Source organism: Cryptomeria japonica, chromosome 9 (genome assembly GCF_030272615.1).
Source record: "Cryptomeria japonica chromosome 9, Sugi_1.0, whole genome shotgun sequence".
Lineage (NCBI taxonomy): Eukaryota > Viridiplantae > Streptophyta > Pinopsida > Cupressales > Cupressaceae > Cryptomeria > Cryptomeria japonica.
Window position 1 is genome coordinate 590030345 of NC_081413.1, and position 24436 is coordinate 590054780.

General features: G+C 36.0%; 2 protein-coding genes across 2 annotated transcripts; both read left to right on the forward strand.

Moving 5' to 3' along the window:
* The first annotated feature begins 12309 nt into the window (after positions 1-12309).
* On the forward strand, positions 12310-18356 carry LOC131071852 (large ribosomal subunit protein uL18y). Its single transcript, XM_058007817.2, has 9 exons — positions 12310-12568; positions 12672-12741; positions 12827-12918; positions 13298-13424; positions 15019-15098; positions 15658-15774; positions 17247-17381; positions 17731-17900; positions 17992-18356. Exons 1-9 carry the CDS (start codon positions 12566-12568, stop codon positions 18089-18091), a joined length of 894 nt encoding a protein of 297 aa, XP_057863800.1. The 5' UTR covers positions 12310-12565; the 3' UTR covers positions 18092-18356.
* Positions 18357-23209: 4853 nt separating this feature from the next.
* On the forward strand, positions 23210-24169 carry LOC131858538 (uncharacterized). The gene has a single exon (XM_059211812.1). It carries the CDS (start codon positions 23210-23212, stop codon positions 24167-24169), a length of 960 nt encoding a protein of 319 aa, XP_059067795.1.
* Positions 24170-24436: the final 267 nt, after the last annotated feature.

The window sequence follows — 24436 nt, forward strand, 5'->3', positions numbered from 1 at the left end:
ATATTGGACACACTTATCATATCAAAGACAACAAACACAGAAACTGGCAAAAATTCACTTATCCCGGCAAACCTGACATTACCTACAAAATTTTCTCATTCACAAAATCCCACTTTATCAACAAATTTTCCTATATGCGCTAACCTATCCTATCCAAGCGCCAAACTACATCTCACGCGCTAACCTGTTTTGTCTACACGCCACCCGCCCAACCCTGTGCACTAAACAAACCCTACATGTTATCATTTTCTTCAAAAGTGCCCTCTAAAAAACCCTATGCGCTAAGACCCTCTATGCGCTATTCTATCCCCTCCACGTGATACGCATTTAACCCCATACGTTAGGTTACACCTACGCGCTATCTAACCCTACCCATGCAACCTCCTACAAGCCCTATGCGCTAGGTTTTTCCTACGCGCTACTCGACTTACCCTCTGCACTATCCTATACACCCGGTGCGCTACCCTAACCTAACTATGCGCTAGCCTAATAATTTCAGACGCTACCCTATTCATTAAACCCTACGCGCTACAAAATTTTTCATATGAGCTACGCTTTCGACGCGACGCGCTAAAACGTAAAATCCGCATGAAAACTTCGAAAAAAGTACCAAAAATGACAAAATAAAAAATCCAAAAAGGGTAAAAAGGTTGACTTACCAGTGGTCCATATGTGGCGGGCCTCCGATACCTTCGCACGCGCTCGAATCGATGAGTAGAACGGAATCGCCATGTTGACTCTTCTCCAAAAATCACTCTCTCCAAAGTCAACAAAGCACAAATGAGACAAAACAATGCACTTTTCCCCTTTTATAGGGTGAATTGAAATTAGGGTTTGGAGATGGGGCATGTAGCTTGCTCGCGGTCTCCGTCTAACCCTAACAAAAATTATTTATCAGGAGATGAATCAACTTTTCACATTCCACATTGACAAAATTTTAAAATGGAAACAAAATTATCAAATTAAATTAAATTTTCAAAATTTTTGATTCATCTCCCAAGGGGGCATTATCAACATCGCTTATCAAATTTGGGGCATGACATGAAAATCTTAAAAACAACATCACACTGATCATAATCAAATTTTGATGACACGTCATTTTCTTTGAATTAACATGTGCACACACGTCACTTCAAAGAGGGGCAAAATGTAGACATATAAAAATGACCATATTTTGAAATGAATATTTTATGTTCATTCCTCTATTTAATTAAATCCAATTTAATTGAATCACTCACATTCCTCTATTTAAATTAAGTAAATTACTCAATTTATTTAAATTAAATTCACTAAACCTCTTTTACCATTTAATGGGATAAATCATTTTATTCAATTAAATCCCTTCTATCCACTTTTTAATTAAATAGTTTACCCTATATTGAATAAATCTAATTTATTCAATTTTCCAAATTGCAACCAAATTGAATTAAATTAACTTTATTTCAATTAAATCCTATTATTTCTCCATCCACTTGCAAAATCCTACATATCCCACTTGCCTCTCTAAACCTCCTTCTAGATTCTTCTAATCACTTCTAAATTAACCTAACCCATCTCCTAAATATTGTCACATCCCTAAGCAAGGGGATGTCACTTCTCAAACCCTCAAAGTCTTTGAAAACCATTAAAGGCTTCAACAACTTAACTTTGAAAGTCTTCCAAACCATTAATGGTTAACTCAACTCTCCAACATGATTAAAGACTTTCTCTAAACTCAACCTCCATGTAACCCAAGGGTCTCATCAAGCATTTATTGCTTTGACCATGGTTATCCCTTTAACCCTTGCACAAGGGTTTATCCTTTGGGTAAAAGCTTTATCCAATGGGTAATCCTAACTTAACCTTAACCCTTAACCCCTAAGGTAACCATTAGGTCTTCTCAAGCATTTAATGCTTCTTACATTTCCTCTCACCTAGCCCTATGTTGACAATTGTCACCATTTCATTGGTGCCAATTGCAAACATGGATTGATAACTTTCAATCTTGACCTTTGATAAACTCTTTCAATCCTAGCCATCCATTGCCCTATTTTCACTATAAATAGAGCTCTCCCTCCTCCAAAAACACACACAAGCTTTTAGTATCATACTTATGCTCAATTTTAGCACATCTACTCTCTCTTTGCAATAGAAATTAATCTAATAAACATCTTAGAATAATTCCTTTGTCATTAGCTTAAATCATACAACTAATATAGCATGTTAGGATAGTATTTATACTAATCTTGTCATCTTATAATCTAGTTTGTTGCATTTATAGAATCATGCATAGATAGGATGCATTTTCATGTTAAAATCAATCAAAGCATCCCTCGTTCTTGCATTTTTCATCCTTAAACCACTTTGCTCAGTGATCTGAGAGCAAAGACATTAGTTTGAGGGACCTTGTGAGATGGAGAACCATGGAACCAACCTTGGGAAGCTGAGTCATCCTTCATGACTCCATAGCTTGTACCAAGAAGTCATGTGGGTGTGTGGACAAGTCCCTTTGAGCTTCATTTTTTACATTTTAAGTTTCATTGACCCGATTTTCCTGCTCACAAGACCCTTTACACATCATGAAACCTCATATTTGACCCATTGATACACATTTTTAATATAATGACATTTTTTGACAATTTTGACTACATGACTTCATTAGGATTCAAAACACCATCTAATGGCCACAAGGACCTTTCTTACATCAAGAATGGTCATGTTTGACCTTATTCATGACTCTCCACCTACTTAAACCTGAAAGATACAAACTTGGCCTCATTGAGTCATGAGGGCCTACTAGGTGCTCCTGCACCATACACCCGACCTTAAAAACTTTCCAAGTTCCTTGGAACTTCTGTACTTGCAAAAAAAACTTGATGAGATGCTCCTCTGTATCCCTGCAATGGTCACATCTTCATCTTGGGCTTATACTTGTCCTCCTCTTGAAGTCCCATGCTTGCTAGGTCACTTGGATCCTTCATGTTTGCTCTATCACCTTGAATATGTACTTCTAGACTCTGATTATCCATCATCCATCTGTCCTTTCTCTGGTCTTCAACTGTTGTCATTCCAAATCAACTCTCTATGACTGTCCTCCTTCATTGTTGCCCTTGGCTTAGCCTCCGTCAATAGTATCAACACAACTAGGAAGCAATATATGACTTCCCTTATCTCCTGCCTCTTGATCTTCCTTTTCACACCTATTCTCAGGGACACCATGCTTGGTACTACTGTCATTACTGCATACAATTGCTCAACAACAAATTCAATTAACCAAGGACAACTCTCTACCCTTACCTCAATCCTTCTTCTTCTCTCCGTCGCAATTGGAGACTTCACAAACTCCTTAGCCTTCTCATGGCTTAACTCTGACTTCCCTTCACTCTTAGCCCCTATCCTCATAGAGACCTATGACAAATTCTTTATCCTCTTTACTTCACCCTTCATGGTGGCAGCCTCTTCTTCATACTCTCTTACTGTCCTTTCCACACTTCCCCTCATTGTTTCATGCCTTTCTGGTTGGCTTATTGTCATCTTCCCGTCCTTCATAACCCCTCTACCTATGCTAAGGCCTTGCATCAAACCTTTACCTTCTTCCATAAATATATTCTTAGGTATATTCTTAACCTGCACTGTCTTTTCAATCTTAGTACCTCCTCTTCTTGTCATGCTCTCCCCCTGGTTTACTTCAACCAACTTCTTCTCCATTACATGCCATTTCATTTGGCATTCTTTCTCATTCACTCCCAACTCATTGTCCACCTTTATCACTATATTTTCAACAATATAACTCACTATTTTTTCAGTATTATAACCCACTGTCATAGTGGCACTTGGTTGTCCTATACCTTTTTCCATCTCCAATGGATACACTATAGTCGCAATCATCATCTTCTCATCGTCTTCAAGCCTTTCAAGACTTGTTCCTTTCTTGTCATCTTTGATACCTTCATCCTTTACCTTTAACTTAGTTTTTATGACCTCCTTCTTTCTAGATTTGTCAACCTCATCTCCATATACCTATTTCTTTACACCTTCTTGTCCATTCAGTAGACAACTCACCTCTTCCCTTGTGTTTTCATCATGCCCAAATGGCTTGTGTTCTTGCAACCCTTCTTCACCCTTCATAACCTCCTCTCTTCTCCTTAGGATATTTGTCCCAAGCATCTTCTTGTCACAATACCCTGTCCCAATCTCACATACCTCTGCATTCTTCATGGTTGTCTGCCTTAAAACACCATCATTCTTCACTAAACAAACTCTTACTTGTTCCTTATCTTCATCTTTATGTTCCTCACGCCTTAGGGACTCTTTTCTTCCAATCAAACCTATCCTTGCCACCTTTTTTGATGCATCAACATCCTGCAATAGATTCAACACAAACCTTTCTCCTTCTTAGTCAATGGTATATGTATTCTTCCTACCATCATGTAATGCAAATCTATAAAATTTCCAAACTCTTCCCAAGATCAAATGGCAATCTTCCAAAGGCATAATATCACAAAGAATAGTATCATAATATGAACCAATATTAAAATCCACAAATACTTGTTCTCTAACATCAACCCATTGATCATCATTCACCCAATATGCTATGCATGGTGTTTTATGAGGTTTCCTTGTCGGATTCAACTTTTCAACCATTTCCACTGAAACTATGTTATCTAATGAACCATTATCAATAATCATCCTACATACCTTGCCTTGGCATTTGCAATTTGTCTTGAATGTGGATTGTCTCTGAGTCATCTCCTTCAACTTGGCATACTTTGCTCTCATTTCTTCAATCTCCTGCATGATGGATTCAACTCCTTCAATTTCTTAGTCTCCAATTGATCTACTTCCTAGCTCTAATACCACTTTGATGCAAAGCATCCAACAAACTCAATGGATGAACACAAATTAGGGAGATCTTTCTCCCAACTCACCTATTCAATTACCTGTCAATCCTTCGCTAACTCACAAGACCCCTCACAAGGCCACATGTTACTCAGTAGGTTTCAATATCCCATAGGTACACCCTTACTCATTATCCCTTATTAAACCCTTGACCCACATTCAAATAGGACAAACTAACTTGTCTGAATCCCAATCCAACTCTCTAACATTCAATCACCACCAACACCCTTAAACCTTACTCACTCAGATCAACCCTCAATTGGGTCTTCTAATTCCCACGAATACTCAACTCACATCATGAAGTGTGTGCCCTTAAAAAAATGAACCCCTTTAAACCCTTACAAGGACTTTCTAACATGTGCAACCATGACTCTTTACCCTCCCAACCTCCCAAAAGGTCACAAGTAGCCTATTGTTGCAACAATTTCCTTTTATGACAAACATGAATGCTTAGGACAGTCATCCTTCATAAGCCACTCCTTCCCCTCAATAATATTAGACATTAATGAAGATGGAAGTGGATCTCCTTACACATCCTACCAACACCAACCTCAATACCAAACTCATCCCCAACCTCACTATTGCATTATCAACTTACTGTCAAATTGTGACAGTTAATGCCCATTCTTTGAGATAGTCATAGACCCTAGAGGTTAGGCTGGCTCTAATGGTTATTAGCCACTTGGAATATGTTGGTGACACCTCCTCACACCCTTCTAGACCTCTCATAAACCTTTCAAACCATGACTTTTACAATTCTTAATCCAACTTGACATCAAACCTCTGTCCAGGTAGACTAAGACAGCCAGAACCAAACCTTCCAACTCCTGTAGCACATGCCAGACTTATCTCAGAGCCCTGAAATAAAAAGGAAATGAAGGAATATATTTACAAGGGTCATTATATATTTTGGTGTGATATTTCAACGTGGAAATGACCCCAAGTTCATTTTCTTATTGCCTTGGTTTACCCTAGAATAGGGTATAGATAATTTACAAAGAAATAGGCAAAACTTTATCAAAAAGGATGGATTTAAATGAAACAAGGATCAATTTGCAGAGGAATCATGCCTCTTCCATCCCAAAATGAGTTTCCAATTATGAAATAACTAATTTCACAAAGGAAATGAAATATATCAAACTGAAAAATTCAAAAATACAGAGATAGTTAAGAAATTTGAGATTTTTATTGATTTCCTTTACTCAATGCTTACAACCACCTTTTCATCCAACCTCTCATTGACTGAGGAAAGACTATTTAAATGGTTTTTAAACCTCTTCCTATAGTTATAACTAATATTTGAACTTGCACTACCAAACTAACACCTAATCACATATTATGGTGCGAAAATTGCTTATCAATTTTTGTCATTATGGACAACTTTTGCCTTAGAATATTGATCAAAGACTCAACCTATGATTCTCATTCTTCTAAAATAATACAAATAGGTTCAAATAGGTCTATAAGACCCTTTACACATCATGGAACCTCATATTTGACCCACTGATACACATTTTCAATATAATGACAATTTTTGACAATTTTGACTACATGACTTCATTAGGATTCAAAACACCATCTAATGGCCACAAGGACCTTTATTACATCAATAATGGTCATGTTTGACCTTATTCATGACTCTCCACCTACTAAAACCTGAAAGATACAAACTTGGCCTCATTGAGGCACGAAGGGCTAGGTGCTCCTGCACCAGATTGCCTATGCAAGAAATTTGTTGAAGAAATGCAGAATGAATTTGAAATGTCTATGATTGGTGAAATGAAATTCTTTCTGGGATTTCAAATTACTCAATTAGACAAAGGTATTTTCATATCCCAGTCTAAGTATGTGAAGGAATTATTGAAGAACATTGGTTTTCAACATTCTAGACTTGCTGGTACACCTATGGTGACCGGATGTAAGTTGACAAATGATGATGATTCTCTGAAAGCTAATAAGATCAGATATAGATCTATGATTGGTGGTTTGTTGTATTTGACTCAAACTAGACCTGATATAATGAATGTTGTATGTCATGTTGCTAGATATCAAGTTGATCTAAGGAATCTCATGTTACTGCTATAAAAAGGATATTCAAATATTTGAAAGGAACAGTTAATTTTGGTTTATGTTATTCTAAGAATGATGACTTTACTATGAGTGCTTTTATAGATGCTGATTGGGCAAGTGATGTTGATGACCGAAAGAGTACCACAGGTGGTGCATTCTTTTTGGGAAATAAGTTGGTTTCTTGGGCAAATAAGAAGCAAAATGCTATTTCCTTATCTACTTTAGAAGCTGAATACATTGCTGCTACTAGTAGTTATACTCAGGTAATTTGGATGAAGAAGATGTTGAAGGATATAAGAGTTATTTATGATGAGCCTATTGCTATATATTGTGATAATTTAAGTGCTATCAATATTTCAAAAAATCTGGTGTTGCATTCCAAGACAAAGCATATATCAATCAAGTTTCATTACTTGAGAGAGAAGGTGAATGAGAAGGAAGTCAGACTTGAGTATGTATCTACAAAGGAACAAATTGCAGATATCTTTACAAAGCCTTTGCCTAAAGATACTTTTGAGTGTCTTAGAGGGAAGTTAGGGGTAATTGCCCCTCCTAATGAGAACTGAGGTGCATGGATTTGCATCAGTCTGGCGAACTTCACAGAGATATTTTATGCTCTGAATTGATGAGTGTGGCTACTACTTAGGGGGAGTAATCAATATTAGTGTTGGTGGTTCAAATGTTCATATTTGTGGGGAGAGAAGCATGATTCTTGAGCATTTGTCATTGATGTCAAAGGGGGAGAGAAGCATGTGAAAAACCTTGAAGTATTTTGAGTTGTTTGGGGGAGTTGATCCTTGTGATTTTGAGGGAGATTGCTATGAGCGATTTCTTTCTTTATATTCATATGTTGCCATTAATGCCAAAGGGGGAGATTGTTGGATATTGGTTGATATGTTGTCATTGATGTCGACATATGTGGAGATTGTTGATGAGGATATTATTGGAAAGTTTTTTTTAGTATTCTAGTGTTGTAGTTTGATTGGATGAGTTGGTTTATCCTGTGTATTGTAGACGAGTTGATGCGGTTTAAAGGGTTTCTTGTATGTTGTTTGTAGATGGTTCATTTCCATTTGTAGAGGTCTACATGATGATTTGTTCTAGTAATGAGATTTGGTATTGGGATGTTATGCAATTGTTTGTGTTATTCAATATTCAGGTTTTGCTTTAGAATTGCTATATCTTTGGTTGCAGATAAGTGGAATGTGTTCTGGACATTGATATGTGTCCTTAGTTAGCTTGGTTCATGATTTGGATATCCACAAGTGAATCTTTCAGGTTGATAGTACTCAATTATGTTGATGTTCTTGAGCTCCGGTAGAGAGATGATGATGATTATGGCAATCCGAGTTGTTGCGGTTGTTGTGATGCAATTCACGTTGCTTGTGAATGTTTCTAGATAGTGTTCTATGCATATTGGTGGTTCGCATTGATTATTGTGTGCGTTATTGAAGATTTTCCTTGTCCAGTGATGTTCTTCGTGTTATGCGATGTCCTTGGTGGTTGTAGCGTGTTCGGATGATCAACGCATAATTGTTGGAGGGTTTCATGTTTGCGGTATTTATTTGGGTCCAGACTATGTCTTAGTCGACATTGTTTTGGTCCACATGTATTGTTGTAGCGTGTGAGGATGTTATTTAATAATTTGTATTGAGGGTTTATCCGACCTTGAAATATAGGTTGAAGGGTTTGTATAAATATATGTAATAATCATTGTAAGTGATTATGCTATGTGTGAATATTGTATCAATCATTCAGTAGCAGGGAAGTTGTGTGAAGTTATGCAAAGAAGTGTGCTGCAGAGAAGATTTGACAATAAGCTTAACCAGAATTGTACTCAAGCATATGGAGATGCTATTTTCACAGTTCATATGATCGAGATTGTAGTCTGAATGTTTTTGTAAGTCAGTGAGACTTCCTATAAGGCAGTGAGCCTTCCCTTATGGTTGTAGCCTTTCTGGGTTTCTTATTTTGAGCAGTGAGCTCTAGGCAGTGTGCCTGAATGCAAGTGCATTCCCATTGTAATATTCACATTTACTCTTAATAGGGTATTATCTCATTGTGGGTAGGTTCCCACCGTGGTTTTCCCCTTAATCGGGGTTTCCACATTAAAAATCTTGGTGTTACGTGTGCTATTGGTGTGGTGTTGATTAATGCTTTAACTGTTAATTATCAGATATGTTTTGTGGTTTAAGTTGCAGTAGTTTTTAGTGCAAACTGATTCACCCCCCCTCCCCCCCTCCCAGTTTGTTGCATTGTTTCAATTTACATGTGATGTTTCCTGAATTTGGCCATGCTTTCGGACCATTGCATATGATTGTATTGTACAAACTATGTATAATCCCAGTAATTTCACCCCATAGTGAGTAACATTACCCTTTTTATCCTGTTAAGTTTTTTCCTAGAATTGATCATTCTTTTCTTTGTATTTTCTTTTCAAATTGAGCGCTTGGTTGTTTGTTGTCCTGGTATTAAAGTCTCCTATTATTATGACTTCCCCCATGATGTTAAAAATATAAATATTTTTTTTGCAATGTATAGGGATCTTCCCGATCTAGATTCCTTTTCTTATATTATTTTGATCCTTTTAGAGCGAAGTAGCATGCTACCAACCTTATTGAAACTCATTTTTTCGTTATTTTCAGTCATATGTTCTATTTGTTTGGGTCTTATTTTTTTACTATTATAAATTTGCCCCAAGTTTTTAAATTAGAACAATAACCATCCATGTCCTTTGCCACTATTAACTCTTTCATTCCAAATTGAGGTCATTTTGTATTCTTCAAACTCTAGAACTTTACACCCGTCATGCTCATGCATCTCTGTAAGGAAGATAACATCTTTACCTTCTTCTATGGGCCCTAAATCAGGTCCTCTTGTCCATGGGTGACCTCTACAATTCCAACTTACCATTGTTAAATAATCCTAGGGGGCCTCAAATTCCTATTTCTTGTGTATCATTCTATTGCTGATTTGGGCCTTTCCATTTTCTAGCCAAGCCTATTTTCCAATATCTCTCACTACCTTTACTTTTTCCCATTCTTTCCTTCTTTCTTCTTGTTGAGTTATCGTTAGATCCTCATCAAAGTATATTTGTGTACCTTTGAGGAACTTTTTGTTTCTTTGGTTCTCATCTTCTATATTCTTCAAAGTAACCCTTACATGTTTGCTCTTGTTATCTCTTATCCATTTTCTGATCCTTTGTGCTTGCTGAATTACTTTTGACCATTGCAGTTGATCTTTAAAAAGTCTCTTCTTAACTCTTTTGTGTTTGCCTTCTCTCCATAAACTTTTAAGTTTCCTTTAATGATGATATTTATAATCCTATCATTTCTGTCCTTTTCTTCTCTTATTTGTCTCCTTACTTGCTTTTTAATGAGCTCACTTTATGTGCCTAATGGTCCCTTCACCTCTTAAGTCCAAGATTTCACCTTTTCTATTTGTTATCTTAGTTGGTTTTCTTTTAACTCCATGTTAGCCATTGTTGATTCAATCTCTTAAATTTGTGGGTCATTATTCCCTTCTTTCACTTTTATCTTGCTTTCTTCTACTATTTTGATTTGCTCTAACCCATGCCTTATCAAAAACAAGTCTTGTTCGCCTTTTTCTATGCTATCTTGTAATTTGTGTACCTACTCTTTGAGTAATTTGTTCTCTTTTGTTGACTTCCAATTGGCTTAAGTGATCTCCTTTATCTTAATGTCTTCAAATTGACTTCTTGTTTCTAGAGACCAAAGTCTCTTCTTCATGATCATTAGCTCACTTACATATAAATTGAGGACCACATGAAAGGTGTTGAAGTAGGGCTATATGTATTTGTGAACCCATTTTTATCATTTTCCATCTTGTTTGTTGATTGAGTTTCAACCTCAAGTTGTTTTGCAATTAATGCCAAATGAGACATTGGACTCACCTTTACCTTTCCTTTATTCTGATTTTTTGTACCTTAACCTTGATGAATTTATGTTGTATTTCATGTTTTAAACAATGTTTTTGATAAAATAGTTGTGAGTTTTCCTTTTTTTTTTTTTGACATATTTCACTTCTTGAATATGCCTACACCTTAAGATCTTTTTATATTGTTTTGCATTTACATAAAGTCATGGTTTTCTCTAATATCAACAAGACGAAAGTCATGGTTTCTCTAATAGAAGAAAACAAAATCAACATAAGTTTTACTTTGAAGGCAGTATTCTTGAAGAAGTTAAAAATTACAAATATCTTTGAATTGACTTCAACAAAAATCTAAGTTGGGAAGGTTGCAAAAAGGAAATAACTTTAGGAGGTTGGAAAACATTGTATGCTCTTCAAAATAGATGTAGAGAGGTAGAGTTATGGGATTGGAAAACTAACCAAACTCTTATTGGGCTCTTAGTGTCACCGATAGTTTTCTATGGATGTGAATTATGGGCGAGTAGTACCTCTGTCTCACAATGAAATCAAATTGAGAAAATTCAAAAACGTTTACAAGCAAGTTCAAAATTAAAAGTACGATTCCGTATGATATCATGCTAAGTGAAACAAGAGCTACCCCTATTGAAGCAATGGCTATGGTGTGTCTCATATGCTATCTAAAAGGAACTGAGCAAATGGAGGAAGGTAGATGGCCTAAGGTTGTCTTTAATGACATTTTGTGCAGAAGAAAGAATACTTGGATGCAACAAAACATCAAATGGATGAATAAATGGAAATTTATTTGAATATGTGCCCCACAAATAACAAAGAGAAAGAAAATTGTGATGGATAAGTTCTACAAGAGTATTTGGGGTAGAGGGCTAGGAAGAAAGAAAAAATATTATATCAATAAGTTCAATCCCACATGTGATTACCTACAAAAAGTTTACATAAGGGCTAATATCTCATGGGGAGCTAAAATTCTTATTCCTTAGCTTAAAACTAACTCTAATAAACTCTGTTGTGAGTGGACATTGGAAAAGGCCAAATGAGACTTGAGAAGAAAGAATGTGCACTTTTTGTACTTCCGAAAAAGTAGAGACTAAAAAACATTTTATATTAAAATGTGATACTTTCAAGGACCCAATGAATAAGTTTGTTAATATCTTAATTACTAGCTTGTAGTACAATTTGTTCACTCAAGAGTACATCAAGAAGTTAAGAACGCTCATCACGACTATCCCATAACTTATGTTTAGCTTTATGAATGGTAAAATTATTTTCTTTCTTCCAAACACATCTTTCTCCTATGTTGGGTAGGTTATCTTGATGAGGACCCAATGAATAAGTTTGTTAATATCTTAATTACTAGCTTGTAGTACAATTTGTTCACTCAAGAGTACATCAAGAAGTTAAGAACGCTCATCACGACTATCCCATAACTTATGTTTAGCTTTATGAATGGTAAAATTATTTTCTTTCTTCCAAACACATCTTTCTCCTATGTTGGGTAGGTTATCTTGATGGCATTCTAGCATGCATGTCCTCCAAGCATCACTTGCCTTCCCCGTTTCAGCATTGGAAGTGAAACTAGGGTTCAAAAGGCGGAGGCTAGGCGTGCAGAATAGCCGCGTCTCCGTCCGGTCTGGGAAGAGTCCAGTGGGGGAGGCAAGACAATAGAGCCCCTTTAGCAGAGTAGCAAGAGAAGTAAAGCACAGCAGCTATGGTAAACAACAAACCTAAGAAATGTTTTATACTGGATAAACAGAAAAAATTCCATATTTATTAAATTCTTAATCGTCTTATTCTGATAAGAAAAACCTGTGCAGGTGTTTGTCAAGGCTCAGAAATCCAAGGCCTATTTCAAGAGGTATCAGGTCAAGTTCAAGCGCAGGCGAGGTATTTATATATGATGGATTTCTAAATGGGGTTGAGTTTTAGGATTTTGTAATTTGTTTTTTAAGCTGATTTAATATCTGTGCAGAGGGGAAGACCGATTACAGAGCGAGAATTCGCTTGATAAATCAGGACAAGAACAAGTATAATACGCCCAAGTACAGATTTGTAGTGCGATTTGTATCCTTTTCAGTGCTTTGGTGCTTGAGATTTTCTGCTTTAAAAATGTATTTTGGGTTTTGGGTATGATAGAAAAAGCACGGTACTTTTCTTCTGCGCAAAAACAATTTTACTTCAGGGGTTTAGATACGTAAAAATTTGATTGTGTTTGGAGCTTTGTTTTTTGAAAATATTATTCTTAGTGTTCTGGGTATACGAGAAAATATACGAATTATCGCTATGCCATGAAGATAATAGCTTTATGGATTGTTGGGTAGGTGGAAATTTTGTGATTCCCGACTCTTACGTGAAAAATGTTTTTTTAGGGTTTTGGGCTAATATTATTTTAGGGTCAGGGGATGTAAATTTGTGTAAGCCTTGACTGGTGTTTGAACAAAAGAGCAACAAGGGTATTGTTGCACAGATCATATATGCAACGCTTGCTGGAGATGTAACACTGGCAGCTGCTTACTCTCAGGAGCTCCCTCGGTATGGCTTGGAAGTCGGTCTCACAAACTATGCTGCGGGTACTTTCAAATAACCCTATGTTCTGGTCATATTTGTTGATTGATATCTTAAGCCAAAACAGAAACATTTGAACTCTTCTGTTGTATACTGTTTTCAATTTTAACGTTAATGTTTCCTATGGCCTTCATTTGTTTACATGACACTGAAAATTTGTTGCAGTAACACCATTGTTGTATAATTTTGCATTATATATTAGCTCATGAACTTACAATGTGCTTTGGGTGATTGAAGTAATGAGTCCTGTTTGTGATTTAGGCGCTAGAGTGGAAGTACATATGCCCATATTAGCTCATAGAAAGTTTATACACAATTTAAATGTTCGATACTAGCTATTCATATTTCATACCATTCTTTGGGGTAAACATATCTCATCTTGTCTGTCACATATTTACAAGGAAGCAGAAAGTGAGCCTATACTATCAATGTTAACTAAGTAGGCATTGAGTTTTTTGGTTAGCTACACATTTTAATTTCTTAACATACAACACTAGCTTTTCATACGGTTCTTTGTGGTAAACATATCTCCCTCTTGGTCTGTAACATAATCACGAGAAACTATGAAGTTATGAGGTACACATTGTGTTATTTGGTGAGGTATACATTTGTATTCTTAGTTGTGTGCTTACTTTGTGTTACATAATTGTTAATTGGAGTACAGTAGTAAATTGAATAAGTTTCTTGGGTGGTTGAAGAAGAAGAAGAAGATTTTATTGTCCACGAGGCTAAGAATAGCCAATGGGACAGCCCGCCTGATTAGACCGACTTTTGTAATTGCCTGATCAGACCGACTTTTGCAATTCCATCATTTTCTTATGCAAGGTGATGATGAGTGCCCCCAACTTCTCAACGGTCCCCTTGCTGAATAAACTATACTAGGAGCCAGCTATCAAGATATGCACATATTTGTCCCTGCTGTCATTGAAGGCCTCACACTCTAAAATGAAATGTTTTTCTGTTTCCATGTTCTCAGAAGTGCAACTACATTTAAATGTGGAATTCAGTAAGCTGGGTATACCTTTTTAGTCTGCTCCACAAATCTGACACTTATCACAATTGTGTGCTCTTTTTCCATCTTACAAACATCTATTCATACATGCTCATTCACATCATGCACATTGAACTATACAAATTATATTTGGAACTTCATATCTAATGCATGGGAATGTGCAATTTAACTTTGAACCCTAACATCGAGTGCACTGGCTTTAGATCTTGGCTTGCTTGGGTCTCTTTATTAGTCTGCTCCGCAAATTGTACTATCACATTGATGCACTTATCTTTCCCTGTAAACACATCTATTTGCACATGCTCATTCACATCCAATGCACTGGAATATACAAATCATTTTTGGACCTTTACATCTAGTGATCTGTCATAGGCAATTTAATTTTGCACCTTAACATTTAATGCATTGGAATGGGTAATTTATTTATAGATCCTGGTTTGCATGCTCGGTTGGCTTGTATTGCTTTGTATAATCTGTGTCTGTTGTTGGATACTTTTGTTTCTAAATCTTGTTTTGCCACTGCTTGTTGATGCTGTAGTAAGCACTTAAATAGTGGATATTTATGTATCTCTTGTTTGCGGTTGCAGCATACTGTACTGGTCTCTTGTTGGCACGTCGGGTGCTGAAGCAGTTGGAGATGGATGATGAATATGTTGGCAATGAGGAGGTGATGCATGATCTTGTTTAAATTGCAAGTTTTGATAATGACATATGTAACACACCTGGCTTCAAAATCAGAGGTTCTACATTGGGTGCTGTGTGAAGGAATTTTATTTGTGCCTAGCATCGTCTTTTTAACCTTGTATCTTAACTTTGGATAGTGACTAGTACTTATGCATCAGCTTTTTTGGATCTTATATTTTATCATGGTTAGCTAAGGACTATCAAGGGATTTATTTATTTGTATTATCCATTAACTTCTGTACTGTTATAGATTTGTCTACGAATCTTGTCATATCCTGGGGCTTTGATGATTTTTTTAATGTAGGTTACTTAGATCCTCTTTTACAGGGCATGTTGTAGTGGCAGTCCCTTATATTGTATTTGTAGTAGGATTCCCTTCTAAACATCTGAGATCCCTCCGTTGGCCTGTTTTTACATCATGTTCATTTTATTTCCTGCTTTCCTAGTTGAACATTTTGTAGGGAATATGCTACCCTCTTCATGTCAATGTAGATAAATTCAACATGTTAATGAGATACTTGTTATTGTGATATTTTTGGCAGGCGACTGGAGAAGATTATAGTGTTGAGCCAGGTGAATCCAGGAGGCCGTTCAGGGCTCTGTTGGATGTAGGTCTTGTCAGGACAACTACTGGAAACCGAGTGTTTGGTGCTCTCAAGGTTGGCAAGTTATTGATTTTTTGTTAGAATTACATCTCATAAATGCAAACTGGATGCTGAGCAGTCAGGCATTCTGTTAATTATTATTGAAGTCAATTTAATTAGTTAATTTGTAATGTTGTAGCTGGTTCTTGTAGTGTAGATAGATTGGTTCTATTATAGCTGCCCCTATATTGTTTGTGGCACAAATGGAACTCCCATACTCTACTACCCCCTGAATTTTTTTATTTATCTCTATCAACTCTCATAGCAAATTGTAATAAAGGTGTTTTGGGGTTGATTGGGCCTTTTGCATAGGTTTTAAGGAGTTGGGAAGGACATTTAAATGGGTTTGAGTTTGCTGCCTTTGCTACACTCAGACTCCCTAAAGACCTCCAATGGCTGCCATAATTATAGGTCTAGTTCTTTGAGTTCTTTTTTCCATTTCAACTTCAACATCCTCACTATCACCACTCTCACTGCTCCCACTGCTGCTCATGATTTAATCTTTTTGTAAGAATGTCAAAGAGAGCTGCAAGTTCAAAAATAAAAAAATAAACCCACAATGCCCTCCCTATGTGCTGAAAAACTTTAAAAAAGCTTGAAAAAATCTAAAACCAACCCACAATGCCCTCCCTGTGTGTTGAAAAACTTAAATTAAAACTTGAAAAAATCTAAAACCAATTGCAAAAACAAATGCAAAATGAAAAACTTACGTCTAGTAAAGTAGATTTGATGTTCTAACCTCGTTCAACTGCTGTTCACTCTTTGACCAGCTGCTCCTTTTCTTGCTGCTCATCTCCCTTACAAATGTGAAAATGAATGTCTTTTTCTTCTTTTTGGTTATTTTATGCTTAGATTAGGTTTTGTAATTTTTTAATGTTGTTTGGGGGTCCTTGTGAGGCCGGTCAGCACTTTTTTGAAATTAAAAATGGTGTTTTTTTATTTTAAATTTTGGCATCCAAAACTGGCCTGGGATGTGGGCCAGGTCAGTCCCTGAAATGTTTGTGGGATGTTTCCCATTCTTGGCGTGAAAAAGGGATGTGCAGGGTACATTAAAAATCTGTCCCCAAGTTCCCGTAGCGTACTGGTACCAGCCCAAGGGATTTGTCCCCATGGAGCACAGGTTAATTTGATTGCCTCCCACAAGTGTTTTTGGTTGTTTATGTTGATTTGTATTTTTTCCCCTTTAATAGTTGGTTCATATCCTTCCGTGACCATTGGGAATTGTAATATATCCTTCCTATATGCTGTGTTGGTAAATATGCATATCTTGAAATGTAGTTTCAATTTGTATTTTATTCTTTTAATAAAAATTGAAGTGTATGTTTTGCTTTTCTACACAAGAATTAAGTGGCTGTTATAGTTTTATTTAAAATGCATATTGTTAATTTTGCTAAAATTGCCAACAAATTTGAACTAAATGAACTATAATATTTGCTACTATTTCTTGTTTCTCCTATATCATTTGTGGTGCTGCTGTTTGTATTTAGGGGGCATTGGATGGTGGACTAGACATTCCTCACAGTGATAAGCGCTTTGCTGGATTTAGCAAAGATGATAAAAGTCTGGATGCTGACATACACCGAAAATATATACTTGGAGGTCATGTCTCGACATATATGAAGGTGAGAAGATCTCTATTGTGATAATGCTCTTTAGTTTTTGTGAATGTCTCATTAGGTGAGTTTCTGTATGTCAAAATTACATCATAATTGCCTACATTTTTGAAATTTAGAAAAGCATGTATGGTTTAGATGGTTAATGATTAAAAAATTTAAGCTTTGTATGCTTGCTATGAACTCTCAGAATTTGGATTAGCACTATAAAAGTCACTGCAAGGTGCTAATCCATCACTTCAGTAGCACGTATGAGATGTTTACTTGATTGTGTTGTATTTCCAGTCAGACTGGGGGTTATGTTTTATTTCCACATGTCTAATTACACTTGTGTTATTTCGATCTGCCATTCCTGTAGATGTTGAGAGAAGATGAACCAAGTAAGTATCAATCTCAGTTCAGTAAATGCCTCGAAAAAGGAATAGAGCCTGAAAATGTAGAAGAAATGTACAAAAAGGTACACGCTGCCATCCGAGCAGATCCATCTGTGAAACATACAGAGAAACATGTTCCTAAGGAGCAAAAGCAGTAAGTGATTGCCTTTTAACACGTGTAAGTTTTTTTGATCTAGAGTTCTACTTTAGTAATGCAACTAACAGAGAATTTTCTCTGCTGACAGTTACCACCTGAAGAAACTGACATACGAGGAAAGGAAGGCTAAATTGATTGCTCGCTTGAATGCTTTAAATGCTGGTGACGATGAGGATGACGAGGAGTAAATGTGAAAATATTTAGTCTAAAGAGTTAAGCTATTTCGTTGCATCATGAAACTTGGCAGCTCATTATGAGAACTTTTTTCCACTTACATGTAGAGGACAGTCTTTGGAGACTGTCCCTGCCCATTTCAATTTTGTAGATTAGTAAAAGAAAATAAAATTTTGTAGATTAGTAAAAGAAAATAAAATTTTGTAGATTAGTGCATCTTATTGTGATAGAGGCTTGGAATTGAATTTTATGAATAACTGCAAGATTTTTTTTCTGGAATCCTCTGTATTTGGGTTCTCAAATTGGGTTGTGATTTTCTCTAAGTTTTGCTTACTTATAGATGAACTACAAAGCTAACAGATACAAACAATATTAATATGTTACTTTTTAACTTAATTTTTGTAGTGCGTTTAATGCATATTGTGTTGGTGTAGATGATTTGATTGATGTTAAGTCTCAATTTTTTAGATAACATATAGCTGTTTGCATGTATTTTGGTATTTGCTAAATGAATATTCGATACACTAAATATAGCATTTTGTCTTGGGATGGGATGAAAATGTATTGAGTTTGATCTTTCTTGACTTTATTGGGAGTCGGCACTCGATTGTAAGTCCAAATTCGAGGGTAGCCCTAATGAGCTAGACAAGTAAATTCTGAAGGTTGAATGTATATTGGCAAAATTGTGTAGGGCCGTATGCTCATAGAACCTTGCTTTTAATGGTGCTTTTAGCAACATGGGTACTGTTCTGTATAAATAAAGCTATTTTGCATGTATTGTTTTGTCTTACAGAAGGGTTTAGTCAGTTCCCTAAACAAAAAAAGCCTATTCGTCATACCTTTGCTCCTTTCAGAGCTTGAGTTATTACATAATATTTTATATAAAATTAAATGGTGCCGCTTCATTATGTTAGAGAGCATAAAGAGAGAAAACTGGGTTAGTATTTTTTTAGTTGGTTTAGGTTTTTGCAACACCTAATTTTTATCTTCCTATGCGTTGCTCTCTAACATCCTGATGAAAATCTCATGTGACTTTTAACATATGATTCATATGCATGATCATTGCGTGTCCAAGTCATGATGATGGGGATGGTGGTAGTTATCATCTAAGTCACTAGGTTCGGCCGAATGTCAACCTTGAAGTTCGAAATTCGTCGAAGTTGAAATTTTTTGCAAAAACCTTAAAAAATTTGATTAAATTCGATTAAATTCGAATTAAAGTTTAGGGTTGGTGAAAAAGGTTTTTTTGGCTTGCGTTTTAGGGTCTCGTCGCGGTTTTTATAAATAGGGTGCCCACGGGAGTTGCTACCAGTCCACCACGGAAGTTGTAATTTTATATTATATATTTTTATATTTTTTAAATTTTTTTTAGGTTTAATATTTTTATAAACAATTTAATAATGTTTATTATAAATTTTATTATTATTTATTTAATAATGTTGTTTATTTAATATTTTTTTAGGTTTATTATTTATTTACAATGTTTATAATGTTGTTTATTTAATATTGTTTTAGGTTTATTATTTAATATTTTTTTAGGTTAATTAATAGTTTATACTTTATAATGTTTATTTATAAATTTATAATGTTTATTTTTTATAATGTTGTTTACTATTATTATTATATAATTTATAATTTTATATTAATGATTTTTTATTATATTGTTTAATATTATATATTTTTATTATATATTTTTAAGAGGTCATTTGTGAAATTGTTAAAACTTAAAAGTATTTCTATTTTGAAAGGTTAAAATAAATGTAGTGTGTTTTTTAATTTTTCTTTCCAAACATGCAGATTTTCATTTAATGGCTCCTCCCAAATCAACTTCCGAGGCATGGAAGCATGTGACTCGAAATGGAACTTGCATCAAATGTAACTTATGTCAGGGAAATATGATTGGATTGGAACTTTAACAAGGCTTAGGGACCACTTCCTTGCTAATACAGGGGGTCCAAGTGGAGGTGTTCAAGCATGCATAGGTGCGACTCCATAACTTAAAGCTATTCTAGAGAAGAGTTGGCTGCTTCAACGGTAGGCAAAATGAAGAAGGCACAAAAGAAATAGAGAATTGAAAGAGATATATCTAGATTCACATCTGTCATGTCTTCCTCTTCTGTGCAATCCGAAGCGGTGAGTGTATCAAAACAGAGTGGAACATTGAACAATTTTTGGAAACCAATAGAGAAACAAAAGGTGGATGATGCAGTTGCTGATTTGTTTTACACAAGTGCTATTCCATTCAATGTTGCGAGAAATCCTCATTTTTGTAATGCAGTTTAGAAAATTGCAGAGTTTGGCAAAGGGTACGCACCCCCAGGTTCAGAGACTCCAGGTCAACTCTTTTGCAAAGGTCAAAAGATGGAGTGTTTGAAAAATTAGCTGATGTCAAAGCCACTTGGAAAGAAAGAGGTTGCACTATATTGAGTGATGGATGGTCAGATATGTGTCAAAGGCCATTGATTAATGTTTTGGTGTCTTGTCCTGAAGGTGTTGTGTTTTTGAAAGTCATTGACAACATGAACCACAAGAAAACTTCAGAGTATATTTTTCAAATATTAGAGGAAGCCATTCTTGAAGTACGGGTGGAAAATGTGGTTCAAGTGGTAACTGATAGTGCAACAAATTGTGTGGGAGCTGGGAGGTTGATTGTAGAGAAGTACCCACAGATATATCGGAGCCCATGTGCAACCCATTGTCTCGATTTGTTGCTTCATGACTTGGCTAAATTCCCATGGGTAAATGAAGCTATTCATAGAGGGAGAGCAATTGCAAATTTCATACGGAATCATCTTCTTACATTGAGTATTTATAGGCAGCATGCATCAAAGGAATTGTTGAGGCCTTGTGAAACAAGATTTGCTTCATATTATATCACTTTGAAAAAGAGTGGTTGAAGAAAAAGCAGCTTTGAGATTTGTTATTTGTTCCAATCAGTGGGAAAGTTCAGTGCTTTCTAAAGGCCCTAAGGGGAAGAACATAGAGCAAATCATCCTAAACAACAATTTTTGGGAAAGTGCAGCAAAAGTTTTGCTTGTATGTGAACCAATTGTTGATGTGCTTCGTATGGTTGACGGTGACACTCCTTGCCTTGGCATGCTTTATGAAAGCATGGACTGGTGTAAGGAATTTATTAAAAAAACACTAAATAATGAAGAAGTAGAATATATGCAGATATGGGAGAGTTGATTGCAGATGGAAAATGATGCACACACCTTTACATGCAGCAACTTGCTTTTTGGAGCCTAAGTTGTTTTCTATTGATAGAAGGGGTGATAATGATATCATAGTAGGCCTTTACCAAGCCATTAGTAGGTATGTACCAGATCCAGAAATTGCAGCACTAATCAGAGATCAAAGTTGGCAATACAAGAGAGGAGAAGGGATGTTTGGAGGGGCAGAAGCCAAATATGACTCGCCACGTATGCCTGGATATAGATGGTGGATCGCTTATGGATCATCAGCTCTTGAACTGCAAGAGTTTGCTATTCGAATTTTGAGTCAGGGAGCAAGTTCATCAGCTTGTGAGAGGAACTGGAGTTGCTTTGACCACATCCATTCCAAAAAGAGGAACGAATTGCTGACTGGAAAGTTGGGAGATCTTGTCTATGTTCACAACAATTTGAAATTGCTGATGAACAAATCAGCAAAGAACACTTCTTTAGAACAAACTCTTGAAAGCATAGCAATGCCAAATGCAGATGAGCCTGACTTTGCAGATGATGAACTGAGTAGTGATACAAATGATGATGATTTGGCATCCCAGCCAAGTGCTCTTGATGAGAGTTATTTTAAAGTTCTAAAGTTTTTGAATTGTACCTTTTTGACAAAAGAACATCTTTGCAATTGTAAAAGCATATGTTTCCTATGGTTTATATTTTATAAACGTGTCATCTTTTTGTAATGATTTCAAATCTATTTATCAATGTTAAACTATTTAGGCAATTTTATAGATATATTACATATATTTATTAAAAATTTTAAAAAATACATATGGTGAATTTAATTCGAATTTTATACATTTCAAATTTTTTTCGCATCGAACTTCATTCGAATTTCAAAGCTGTCGAACTTTGAATTCGAATGTGAACCTGGTGACTTAGGTTATCATTGGAGGATGGGGATGGTGCTAGTTATCATTTAACCAACATAAGTCTTGTAGGTGGTTATGGTCTTGGGGATGGTGGTAGTTATCATTGAACCAGTAGGTGCCTTGTAATGTGGTTATAGTCCCGCTGAAGAGTAACCAAATAACAACATTGGATCCTAACATTCCGATGATAAAATTTTCAAGGTGTATTAATACTAAAATTCTCACGTGGTCGGAGCCAAAAAATTCTCATGTGATAGGAGCCAAAAGGTAGCAGCATTAGTCTTACTCATTGTGGAAATCTGATAGGAGCCAAAAGTAGCAGCATTAGCTTTACGCATTGTGGAAAACTAATTGTAGACACGTAAATCTGTCCCACTAGATTAAATAAATATTTAATATTTGTTTAATATACTAATATTCTTCTATTAATTAAATTTATATTTAATTAATTCATTTCAAACTTATGTTTTTAATCTAATTAAATAAATTTAATTTATTTATTTAAATTATCAACTATAATCTAATTATTAAATAAATTTATCAATTTATTTAATTCCCTTTTCATCTCATTTAAAATTCCTAAAACAGATCCTTATTTAAATAAATCAATATTTATTTAAAAAATGTTTATCTACTTGCATTCTCCTACAAATGCAAGTTGCATCACTATTTTAATTAAATAAATTATTAAATTCACTTCGGCAGGGGCTTACTAAGATCAATTTCAATACTGTAATAGATGGTGTTTTTACCGTAATAGATGGAGCGGGGTGGGCGATTTGGTTTTCAGAAGCATGAGGGCTTCCGCTATAGAGGTGGAACTGGGCAGCGATGGCCGTTTAGGAGGAACTCCAGTCATGACTAGAAAGATAGTCATCGCCATCAACCATTGCAAAGCTCTTGGTCATGGAAGGCTCCGGGGAATATAAAGTATTGGAACAGAGTGAGAGAAGACAGACCCAAATGTCCATGAATGCAAAAGGCAAGTTTCTTTCGGGGATATCGTGACTTTGGCTCTAGCCCAAAAGTGGACTTTAGAATGGTGCAGGAGAAGTTCTGGCGACCGAAACTCTCCGCAGAAGCAGCTAAGGTCCTAGAGGTAAACCCTAATGTTGAAGCTAGTAGAGTAATGACTGTAGAGCTTTCAACTGATGCATGGAAGGATTCACTCAGTTTTTTGTTTGATAAAGCCCTTTTCGTCAAATGGGGAGGACTATGGCTAACTTTTTCCAAATTTAGAAACTGGTGTGACAAAAATTGGGGGGAGGGCATGGACCTCAAAACGCTGGGAAATGGCTATTATCAAGTAGTCTGCCCGACTGCACAGGATAGAGTTTGGATACTAGAGAATGGGCCTTTTTTTCTTGAAGGAAAAGGATTAAACATCTTAGTATGGAAACCAAACTTTAACCCGTGTGAAGCCCTAGTTGAAAAAACCCTCATCCGGATTAAACTACCCGGCCTTCCACAGGAATACAAGGATTTAGAGACGCTGAAACAAATAGGTGACAATTTGGGGGAATTTGTAATGTCAGAAGAACTTGTTGACCCCTCCGATTTCAGCCTAGTCTCTAGACTATGCATTAACTGGCAGCCAATTCACAATCTTCCTGACAAACTAAAGATTAAAAAAGGGATGGGGATATGGAAACAAAAAGTGATACTGGAGGAAGACATGGAATCATGTGCAAAATGCACCATCAAAATCCATCCAACGGGCTTCTGTCAAAAAGAAAATAAAGGCAAAGATGTGATGCGTCATCATTTAGAGAAGGAGATCATCAGAATGTCAGAAGGCTATCATGGAGAATGCCTATGGAATGAAAAAGATTGGGAGATTCAATCTCTCACAAAATACATAGGAAATTTTGCAGAGATAATCCAGATGGACAAATATGACTCGCAGAAGAATGTCATTGATGAGTCTTTTGTCTCAGAGGCACACTCTTTCTATCTCTATAACAGGGAAATCGGGCTTAGGAATACAAGAGCATATTAGTTTTTGAGTGCAATAGGGGGTATAGATACCAACTCAGAGAAATGTGCTACAGAAGCAGAATGGTTTTTGGAGGGCATAAGAGCGGAGGCAAACAAGTCTATATCTTTGGAAGATAGGGCTCCCACTGAGGACGACAAAACCCCATCTTTTCAGACCTGCGAGGATAATGCTCAGGATACACACCAGGTGGAGAGGATGATGACATCCCCTCCAAACTCAATGAAACATGTGGAGGACACCACTGCTCGAAACAACCAGGAGACTGCT